Source organism: Echinops telfairi, unplaced genomic scaffold (assembly GCF_000313985.2).
Source record: "Echinops telfairi isolate 266 unplaced genomic scaffold, ASM31398v2 ScPeMD7_25;HRSCAF=90, whole genome shotgun sequence".
NCBI classification, from domain to species: Eukaryota; Metazoa; Chordata; class Mammalia; order Afrosoricida; family Tenrecidae; genus Echinops; species Echinops telfairi.
Genome location: NW_022103922.1, coordinates 31,318,370 through 31,329,867, shown reverse-complemented (window position 1 = coordinate 31,329,867; position 11,498 = coordinate 31,318,370). Strand labels below are relative to the sequence as shown.

General features: G+C 52.6%; 1 protein-coding gene across 2 annotated transcripts in view; it reads left to right on the top strand.

The window, feature by feature from the left end:
- Nucleotides 1-26: 26 nt before the first annotated feature.
- Nucleotides 27-11,498, top strand: part of B4GALT1 (beta-1,4-galactosyltransferase 1) — a 58,655-nt gene continuing 47,183 nt past the window's right edge. For both annotated transcript variants that reach the window (XM_045289242.1, XM_004712366.2), the window contains exon 1: nt 27-408. In XM_045289242.1, the coding sequence (XP_045145177.1) occupies nt 27-408 (382 nt within the window). The remainder of the gene's footprint in view (nt 409-11,498) is intronic.

Sequence of the window (11,498 nt, the reverse complement as noted above, 5' to 3'; positions counted from 1 at the left end):
CCCGCCTCTCGGGCGGCGGCGGGAAGATGAGGTTTCGGGAGCCTCTCCTGGGCGGCAGCGCCGCGATGCCCGGTGCGTCCCTGCAGCGGGCCTGCCGCCTGCTCGTGGCCATCTGCGCGCTGCACCTCGGGGTCACCCTCGTCTACTACCTGTCCGGCCGGGATCTCACCCGCCTGCCGCAGCTGATGGGAGTCTCCTCGCCGCTGCGCGGGGGCGCGGGCGGCGCCGCTAACCTCGGGCAGCCCTCCGGGGAGCTCCGGCCCCGAGGGGCCCCGCCGCCGCTGCCCTCGGACTCTGCCTCCAAGCCGCACCCCGATCGCCGTCCCACGATCAACTGGACCGCGGCTCCCGAGCCCCACAGCACTGCGCTGCCGCTGCCCACCTGCCCGGAGGAATCTCCCCTGCTCGGTAAGGACTCGACCGTGCCAGTCCGGGCACTGGGTTTCCCCCGGATCTCCCCAGCAGGGCCCCCTGGACAGTCCCCTTGCCTTCTTCCAGGAATTGGTCATTCGAAACGAAGGCTCCGCGTTGGTGAGAATGGGAAGCTGCTTCCGGGGGGGGGGGGTCCTGTTTGGAGCTGAAGAGGGGGCGGGATCGGGAAGCCCCGGGAACCCAGAACGGGGGAAGCTTTGGGAACATCCCTGCGCAGGCCCAAACTCGGGAAGTTTTGGGATTTGAGTTCGTGTCGAATCTGAGCAGCCGGCGCCCTGGTAACCCTGGGAGGGTAACCCCGCCCCCCTCCGAGACTGCTAAACGGAACCCTCTTCCTTTTGGGGGCCTGGCGACGAGGCCTCTGGTGGGAAAGGGAACCGGCCTCCCAGCTCACGTGTCTTCTTCCCATAAAGCCTCTCTCTCCAGAGTCTAGGCTAACTTTCCTGTTGAGCCTTTGGGCGAGTGACTTAGCCTTGCTAAACTTCCCGGTCTCTTGTCTGGTAACTGGGGATAACCGCAAAACAAAAACAAAACAAAACAACTACAACAAAAATTTCAGAGCCATGGAGTTGATCCCAAATCAGAGGGACCATCTCTGGGAGGTTATTTGAGAAGATTCCACGAAACAATGTAAACAAGAGTTTACAGTGATGAAGGCAAACCCCTCTGTAAGTTGTCACATTGTGTTTGGTTGTTCCTCTGTTGTAGCGATCAGGATGCCTCCTCTACTTCCTGTCCTTGTAGGTCCCCACAACCTAAGTGAGCAGAGCTCTCTCTGGGGCAAAGAGACTGTGTGTGTGTGTGTGTGTGTGTGTGTGTGTACACGGGGGCAATGTGTGAACTTTGGGGCCTGGAAAGCTAAACTATAACCAGGCAGCACCCCTTCCTAGGAGTGGCCTGGAACTCTGGCCCCCAGAGGCTGTTTCAGCTTGTGTGGTTGTGTGTGTATTCCTCAGGTGAGGAGGAGGTTGGCCCAACTTACCTCTGACCACTTGCCCTGTAGCCCACCACCCACAGGTCCCAGGCAGCTAGGCCTCCCTAGGTTGCTCAGGGCTTACCAGAGGGGTGGCCACATTTGAAGCAGTTGTTGGGAGTGAGGGGCCCCGGCAGGCACCGCTTTGTCACTTCCCTGCAGAGCTCTGGCAGAGCAGGCCTCCTACATGCTCTTGCTCAATTTCTCCAATAATTACTTCAATATTTTCGTATCAAGTTTGGGAGGAACCTTTGGAATTGGTTGGACTCAACTTGTAGTAATGAAAGGGCTTTTTTTCTTTTCTTTTTGAAGCAGAAAATGAGATCCTTTGGGGCTTTGTCTGGGGAAGCAGACTGCTCCTCCTGTAAAGTGATGTAGAATCTTTGCTCTTCTTCTAGAGTTGACCTCCAGCCCTGACAGAGTGTCTCAGAATGTCTGTGTAAAATGGGCTTCTTTAATCCGGCCGGGTTGTTTTGTGCACATTAAATTGGTGGCATATATAGAGTACTCAGCTTTTGATGGCTAATAATAATAATAATAATAATAATAATAATAATAATAATAATAATAATAATAATAATAATAATAATAATATAGTGTCTGCTGGGGTCCTTGAAGCTCCATGTTCTTAGCATCCTGTGAAGATAGCTTTGAACAGCAGAGAGAAAGGGTAAAAGGTGAGTCCCCAAACCACACAGAGGCCACGTTTTATGCTTTTGCATGTTTCCTGGTCTTCTCTGGACTCTGCAGAGAGACAAGTGAGTGGCAAATCAGAGAAGCCCCCATAGTTCATTTGATCAGTATTTGAAGTATAGGGTTTTCTCCCAGAAGCCTGTGCAATGATGGGGTCCAGGGGTGGGGGGCAGATTGCTTCATTTGGTTTTCTTTTTTCTTTTAAAATCATTTTATTGGGAGCTCTTATAGATAGCTTAACATCCCATGGTTCAATCACATCAGCCAGTATGGTGTAATTGACCATCAGTTTCAAGCGTGTTGTTCCTGCTTGAGCTCCTTGGTCTCAGTTCATTTAGTTTTCTGTGTTGCTAGTGCACCTCCCCAGCTCATGGGAGTTTCTGAGTTGCTTCTGAAGTGCTGCAACTGAGCTGGAGCATGCTTCCCGAGGGAGAAGCTCTTGTGGGGCAGCAGAGAGGGCCTGGCCTCCTCTCGCGCTTCCTTTATGGCACAGGCTGCTGAGGCAACCCTGGAAAGTGAGGGCGGAGGCTTGTCTTCACACGAATTGAGTGCTGAGGCTGGAGGGGTTGGGTGCAGCTCTGGGAGTGTAGGCTCCCACAAGGAGGACCAGCTTGAGAAAGCAGAAAGTCCCTCTGGAGGTGGGTGGTGTGCCGGTGGACCCCATCTGTGTGGCTGGGCAGGTGTCAGCCCACAACCCTGCGGGTTGGCTTTGAGGTTGGTGGGGAAAGCACACATGGGCTCCAGGTTTGTGGCCTTTTCACTACTTGCAGTTTCTTTCCCTGACTTGGCTGTACTTCCTAGTGTCCAGGGAACTGGGCCAGATGCTTCCACCGCTGCCCGCTCAGAGGTGCTAGGTAAAGCCCTGCCTTTCCTGGAGGGGCTGGCATCAGACCGGGCTGCTGAGCACCCACGGCTGCATCTGTTGCTGAGTAGGTCAGAGCCTTGGAATCGACCTCAGTTTAAAAGCCAAAGACGCCAAACCCTTTGTTGGTGAGTTGGCTCTGGCCTTCTGTGTCCCAGAGCAGAATTGCTCCATAGGGTTTTATTGGCTGTCCTTTTTAAGGTGATATATCACCAGGTCTTTCTTCTGTGGCACTGCTGGGTGGGTTTAAACTACCAGCCTTTTGGCTGGTCCAATGTAAGCTGTTGGTCTGTCCCCACCCTCTCACTCCCACTTCCCCCACTAGGGACTGTAGACCTCAGATGGGTGTGAATCCTGCCTCTGCTGACACTACCAGTGTGACACAGCCTCCACGTGGCAGCCCCAAGAGAGAGTGGGGGCCCATCCCCAGCCCTGCCCCAGGCCTCTCCAGGGTTGGTGGTATGTGTGTCGCACAGCCTGACCCTGGCAGGCAGGCAGGCAGGCTCCGTTTCTGGCAGTCTGGTGTTTGCCTTAGATAGAGCCAGCCTGGGAGGAGCCTATCCCAGCCTTGCGTTTCTTTTCCCGGAATGTTGATCACTGCTCAGATTTGGCCGCAGCTCAACATGACTTGATCAGCTGTGGCACTGCCAACAAGGGCAGGGTGGGTGTGGGCAGCACTCTAGGCTGAACTGGTTAAGGGAGGCAGAGCTGGCCTGGGGGTTCAGCCAGGACCAGGCCTGGAGCGGATAGTACCCTCAAGGTGCATGGAGGGTGACTACAGGTCTGCTGAAACTCGGGGCTTCTCTTGCCCAGCTCTGCTTTGAGGGTATCCCCTTCCTTTGTTCAAGAGGGAAGAACTGATCTAGCCGTAGGCACTGGGGTCCCCAGGGATCTGGGTCAGCAAACAGCAGAGCCTGGGGTGTGGTGAGGGGGACACTGGACCGTGAGCCGATCCCCCCAGCTTTTACTGAGACTGTCTGCTAAGCCTCAGTCATGATTGTCTGTCTTCTCTGGGATACAGAAAGCTTGCTCAGTCTCTGCCGGACCCGTAGGCATTCTCCCTCAGCACAGCGTCCCTCCATATGCAGACACGTAGACACAAGAAGGCCTCCCGGGATGGGGTGTCCTTTGAGAACATCTGTCTGGCCTCTGTCCGCACTGGCCAGGGCTGTCTTTGGTTGTGGGGGGTGGATTTTTAGAGCTACATTACCTTCTGTGTGTCAGGTAGGGTATAGAGCTCCCCCGCCGCCCCCCATGTCCACATCTTAAAACCTGGGGAGGTTAGGAAACTAGTTCTTTGAACCAGTTTTATCTTGTTGTTTTTCCTGGGGTTGGGGGGGGGGGGGGCGGGATATTGATGTGCACACGGACACACCTTCCCGTCTAGCAGTCCAAGGTTGAGAAATACAGTCCACCGCTGGTATTTGACTTGCTCACATGGGGAAACTCGGTTGCTTTCTTCTACCCACCCTGATGGTGGCCGGTTGTGATTCTGCCTAGGTTTTGAGCAATCACATGGGACCCCCCTACCCATCCATCCCCTTTTGCTGTGGGATCACTGATGAAGCAGGTGACGGCCTCTGGACCATGAACGGGCAGCCAGTCCACGTAAGGAAGCAAAGAGCTGAATGTGGGTTGGACTCCGCTGTAGCTTCTTGGAATCCAGCAGCACAAGATGGTCAAAATCCCCCACTGTGCTGGGAAGGAGAGGGTGCTGCCTCGTGCCCTACAGCCAGGGAGGGGCCAGCTGGGGCCAGATTAAGGTATCCCACTTCCCAGCCAGAACCCCGCCCTGCGTGTACTGCAGAGCAGACTCTGAGAGGCAGACTCTCGGGCAGCCTGATGTGGCTTAGCGTTGGGAAATTGTCAGTTGGGTGTGTTGGTGGGTCCTTCAGGAAGGTCTGCTATCAGTGGTTCTCCACCTTCCTCATGCAACAACGCTTTCATACAGTTCCTCATGTGGTGGGGACCCCCCAACCATAACATTATTTTCGTTGCTACTTCACAACTGTCATTTTGCTACTGTTAAGAATCGGGCGACCCCTGTGAAAGGGTCGTTCCACCCCCAAGGGGCCGCAACCCACAGGTTGAGAACCACTGTCTTATACAGTGACGGCTTGCCTGGGTGTCCTTGATGACCAGTGGTGACTTCATACATTCACTCCTGCAGTGTGTCCGCAGCGTGCTGGGTGCTGGAGGTCCAGAGAAGAAGAAGGCCACACATTTCCCCTCTCAGAAAACAAAAAACCAGACTGCCATTGAGTCAGTGTGACTCATAGTCAACCTACAGGACAGGGTAAAACTTTGCCTGAGTTTCTCAGGCTGTGACTCTTTGTGGGACCTTATACTTTAGCCAAAACATAACAAACACTCCCCCACCCCCAACCTGTTGCCTTTGAGTCAATTCTGACTCATGACAACCCTAAAGAACAGGCCAGAACAGCCCTCATAGCGACTCTAAGGCTGTACATCTTTGTGTGGATGCAGACTGCCTCATCTTGCTATGACAGAGCTGCTAGTGAGCTTGAACCACCGACCCTTCCGTTAGCAGCCAAGCACATAACCACCGAGCCTCTAGGGCTCTTTTATTAAGGCTGGGGAGGCATTGTTAAACAGTGCTAATGTTGTTTAAGGAAACCAAAATGTGTGTGTGTGTGTGTGTGTGTGTGATTTATTTCTTGTTCTCCCCACCCCCCCCCCACCATCCCCCTCAACTCAGAGGTTGATGGCAAAATTCTCCAGGCCTGGTTTATTTCATTGTGTGAAAATTTCCCCTCTGATTTCTTTCTGAAGCCATGAAAGCGCTCTGCTGGGTAATTGTTGATTCCTGCTGTATCAGGATTATACTGAAATACCACAGCCTGTGCCCAGGCTTCCTGCTGCCTTTGGCCAACAGTGGGGCAGGGAGTTTCAGGGTGGGATGAGGCTAATATTCCACTGGGAATGATGGGGCACCTCGTGCCAAAGGAGTTTGAAGCCCTTCTATAGGTTCCATCCTGGGGGGCCCCCCAGCCTTTGGGGGTCAAAGTGCACTGTGTGTGTGGCAGGGCCCCGGTCATCCTGCAGTTGGACCTGGTGGCCCCACCTGCTACTCGTCCCCTGCTCAGTCTTCCTGACGTGCTGTGCCTGACAAAGAAGCAGAGGCTGGAGTTTTGTTTGAATCCAAATCCACCTGGATATTCCCGTTTTCCTTAGGCAGCTCAGATCCCTGGAGGGCCTGTCACTGGGGTGATTTCATGTTTGGCTCTGGGGAGGCCTCTGGGTGGTGAGGTCACTGGAAAGGGCAGCGAGCCAGCCCCCACTCCTGGGGGCCCCTGGGGGAGCTAACGAGGCATGGGCTTGGACTCTTCCTGCCCCTAAACTTGGGAGCAGGGCTGTGACTGTGATTGGAAAGATGTGAGAGGCTGTTGGGGTGTTGGGGGCACGCTGTGTTTACTGGGATCCACACAGGGTGGGCTTGTGCAAGTCAGAGACCTCTAGCTTGGAAGGGTGGGGTGGCTGGTGGTGGGGTGGGGGCTGACTAGGAGTGGATTCTGGGTACATGTGGTCTAAAGGGATTTGTCCTCAGGAGACAGGAGGGGTGAGTCACCCAGTCCGTGTTTCAAGTTCCTCTTTTCAGCCTGGCCGCAGCCTGCCCTTTCCCTACCCAGCTGAAGGCTGGGGGTTGTATAATTGGTCATTACTGGATTCTTTGGCAGTGATTTCAATGTCTAGGCTGAGTGTGATATGTAGCTGCCCTCTGCCCTCCCTGTCGCCTCCCCAAAGCGCCCCACAAGACCCAGAAAGAGGCAGCCTTCCTCACCAAGGTGTCAGGACCCAGAACTGATGCCCTTGCTTGCTGGTGCCTTTTGCTCTTCTAGTAGGGAAAGGGACCGAGCTCTTCCAACCCCCCCCAACCTTTTATACACAATACAAAGCAATGCAGGCCCATTGAAAATAACCTGGAAAAGTTCAATGAGGTAGAAAAGCCCATCTGTATTCCTATAGCCTTTCCCAGAGGAAACTTTATGGGCTTATTTATTAGTTATTAAGAATATGTGATTATCTTTAATAGATGAATAGCTAAATCAACTTAGATAGGTAGAGGTAGCTTGAGGTCAAGAATTTTCACTCGGGATTCCATCACAATGACCCTAAATCCCAAAACCCAACAAGAGACTATTGAATCAACTGAGACTTAGCGTGACCCCAGTGTATGCTCGCCAGAGTAGAGCTGGTCCATGGCTGGGTCCTGCACCGGTCTCATTCCACTACCATGGAAATGTCCTCAGAATATGTGTGTGTGCACACGTTTACACACACACACACACACACACACACACACACACACACACACACGGGCTCCAGAAACTTCATGGGAAAATTCTCTTAATCATTTCATTCCAATTTTCCCCATCAACCTTTTGAAGCCCCTTTGTGTGTGTGTGTGTGTACACATGTATAATAACTTGATTTCCCTCTGTTTTTTTCTTTGTGGTGGTGAAGTGTGTGCATAAAACTTTACATGCACTTTTGGGATTGTTTTCAGAGGCTGGTTTCCTTAAAAGGGAAAGAAAAAAAAAGGTAAGTCCTTTTGAGAAGGGCTAAACCCATTGGAAATGAAAGGTGTACTTAGGGGTGGCAATTGAGTACCACTTACTGCTGAATGAAAGCTGGGTTTAGCATCCTGATGAAAAAGGCAATGGTGTCCAGGAAGCGCTGGGCCAGGGGCAGAGGGCCAGGCTGCAAGACCAGCTGAGCAGAAATCTGTTGTGATGAGAATCAGGGGCCCTGTGATGCTCAGGAGTCCGCCTTCTCAGGAACTTCCCCATTGGTTTCTTTAGCAACCGCGTCCCTGGGCTAGGCTCTTGCGGACGGTGGAGTAGGATGCTGGTGCTAGGTAGGTGAATACCGGCAAGCTCACCCAGACCTTTGGACCGGACTGAAATCTGGCCATTTCCGTGGGAAGCATGGAAACAAGCTAGTAAATCAGACTTAGAAATACACAGAGGAACCCTTCCAGCTCAGGTGGCTTGGGATCTGGGAGGGGACCAGGAGCAAGAACCTGGACTGTTCCAGGGATCCCTCCTGGGGAAAAGCCTCAAGAGACCTGCAACCTGGGCACCCTCTGGGGGCTTGTTTGGTTGGATTTGCTCACGAAAGCCCCAGGCCCGTGTGCCAGGCTCCTCCCAAGGAGTGTGTTAGGCAGTGACTCCATTTTGAAGGTGTCCAGTGGAGATAACCATCTTCGTCTCAGGGACCATGGGGCTTTGGGAATCGCTCAGGGGGTATTTGTCACAGAGCCCAGGGGGATGTCATCCTGAGGGGCAGCGCAGGCCTGGTTCAGATCAGTGTTGCTGGTATAGTGTGAGGTCAGCTTCCTTCCTTAGTGGTCCTGGGAGGGGTTCTGGAGAGGCTCCAGTCCCTGCCTGGCCCTGTGCCGGGGTGTATTCTGAATCTGCTTTTAAAATGTCTTCCCAAGTTTCTTCCTGTTTAACATAATGCCCCTTTGCCTTTGACATCCTGTAACGGAGGGATGTTGTTGGTGTGGGACGCAGCGGGCTTGGAGACAAAACAGGGAGGGACGCCGAGTGAAGGGTGGACTGAGAGAAGCTGGTATTTGTGTTATAGGTGCTGGACAAGCACAAGGCTTTCAGATGAATGCTGCATGCAGGCAGCTGTCGGGGTCCTGGCCTGAGAGCAGACTTGTGTCTTCCCACCAGCCCCTGGAGCAACCCTAAGGAGGAGGTTGACCTGGACTCCTTGGTGCACTGGGCACACTCTCATTGGTAATTACACTTCATGAGCCATGAGAAAGAGACAGGAACCACGCGTGCTCCCTCCTCTCCGGGAGCTTGTTAGCAGTGGACAGGCTCTGGCAATAGGGTGTGGTCAGAGAGAGGAAGTCTGGGTGCTCCGAGGCCACTAAGGACATGGAGCCAGATGGGCGGGCTAGGGCAAGCCCAGAGTCCTCTCTTCCATGCACTGATCATAGCATCCCCATCTCTCTGCGGGTCTGAACAGTCTCCCTTTTGGGGAAGGGGAAGGGTCCGATGTTGAAAGTACCCTGTGGTTTCCTCTAGCCATGGTCACGTGAGGAGAATGCCATTGCTGAGGTCCCCATGGCTGTGTCGCCAGCAGGGCCGAAGACAGAAGGAAACAGAGGAGAGTCAGCTGGGAGGTGATAACAGAGAGAAGGCGATGTCCTTGGAACCCTGCTGGACCGGGGAAGTGTGAGGCTGGCTGGGCTGAAGGACCCCAGGGCGGAAAGGTGCAGGGGGAGAGAGGCCAAGAGAGGGGCTTCGTGGTCTGCAGAGGGAAAGGGTCAGCCTGGAAGGCCAGTATTAGCATCACAAGTCCTGCGTCCTTGTCCCCTTTCTTCTCATCACTCCTTACGTCGTCGCTCCGGGCAAGTCCTGAGGGCTCTTCAGGCCTGTTCCCCTCTCTGAAGGGAGAGGGCTGGAGCTGCTGGTCTTTAGTGTCCGCCCTTCTCTGCCGCCTGGAATCTAGGAGGCTGCTGCTGCTGGTGTCGTTGTCCTTGCCGTTGTCGGGCCATCTTTGCAACATCCAAGGTCTCTGGAACTCCCTGTGAAGCTCACGGTGCTCAAGGCTCCAGTGAGGCTTCTGCTGAAGGCGTTGTCTCTGGCTGAAACAAAGCAGAATACCAACTCCACACCATCGTCGACCCTCGGTCATGGTGACCTGTGCTTCCCAGAGCAAGCTGTGCTCCTTGGCGTTTCCAGAGCTGTGGCCACCGTGGGGAAGCCGATCTCTAGGCTCCTCTTCTGAGACTCCCAGGTGGCCCTTTCCATTAATGGTCAAGAGCTTCACCATGTGTGCACCCCACTTCTGCCTAAACAGGCTTGAAGAGTCTAACAGATGGATGACCCTTGAAAACAGCATGGATTTTTTTTTTCTTCTTGCCACACTGATTAGCTATGTGATCCTGGAAAGAATGCTACCTTCTCCATGCCTCCTCTCTTGTAAATCCAGGATGAGAATAATGTCTGTCTCATAGACACTGCAAAGTTTAGGTTGTAGGCACGAAAGGCTTTAAACGGTGCTCGACACAGAGTAAGCTGTGAACACATCTGTGTGACCCACCCCGGGGAATAGTAATGATTCTTATTTCTGAAGATTTTGGCTTTTACTTTGTAGCATCTCTCATTTTAGTTGAAGATACAATGTCACCACCTGCAACATTAGGGGTAGCCGACTCCAAGGGCTCAAGTAGAAAGAAAATGTTTTGAAAATGGTGATGGCAACAAATGTACAAACGTGCTTGACACAATGGATGGATGGATGGATGGATTGTGATAAGAGCTGTATGAGCCCCAATAAAATAATTTAAAAAATAAAAATAAAATAATATAAAAACAAGCAGGTGAAAAAAATAAAACAAAACAAACACATTAGGGGTTAGAGGGCGGTGCTGACAATGCTGGGGGAAAATCACATTGATTAAGGGTGGGCTTGCACAGCCAGTGATTGTGATTGCCATCAGTAAATTGTGCATGTGCAAACAGTTGAATCGGCAGCAGTAAACAAATACCTTTAATTCTACTATTATCATTAAAAAAAACGTTATTACTTTTCAAATGCATACATATTTTACTAGGTTGCAGTCATAGTATGAAACTATTTTGCATCCTGCTATTTTTGTCCAACTGTTTGGTTCTAGTACCGTTTGCCGAGTGGGCTCAAACCTAACCGTCGTGAGGCTGGCTCAGAACGGGCAGTGCTTCATTCTGCCGTGCACCCGCCGGGCGCTACGAGTTGTCGGCTCAGCAACAACATGCCCGTGACCGCTTCCTCGGCATCCGGCATTCCAGGTTTCCCCGTCACAGGTCATCTCGAGACGAATGGTGTTGTGTGTTGTTGAATTTCTTTGGAGAGGAATTTCTAGGCCAGATGACACGATCCTCTTTGTCACGTCTGTTACGTGTTGTCACTCTGCTTTCCAGGAGGGTTGGAATCGTTCACGGGCCTTAAATTGTAAGTCCTCGAGCTGGGGATATTGGAATGTGGACTCCAAGGAAGAGCTGGATCTATCTGGAGCCGCTCACACTCCCAGCCTGTGGGCCGGACATGTGGTTTTTCCTACAGCTGATTGTCCACAAAGGAGGGCTTTTGGGGAGCCCTTTCTATGTCACACATACCTTTGCCAAATAGTTGGTAAGGACCTTCTTTATTTCTTCCTTTATAGTTAGAGACAGACGAGGGGGTGGGAGAAGCCCCGGCCTTAAAACTCTGCCTGAAAAATGACATTAATCTCAACCCTTGTGGGCTAGGTGCAGATACTGTATGCAGCCAACCACAGGACCCATGACAGGTTCTGCTGGGCTAGCCTGACCATTCCACCATGGAGCCAAACTCAGATTTAACAGCCCGGGCGGATGTCCACAGAAACAGGGCCCCAATGAAGAGAAACATTTAAAAGGCACCAGATAAAAATAAGTTGATCCTAAATAGCCTGAACAGGGTTCCTCAAAACTGTGGCCCGTGGGCCACATGCGGCCCACCGAAGATATTTATCCAGGCCGCCGGGTATTTTTGCCC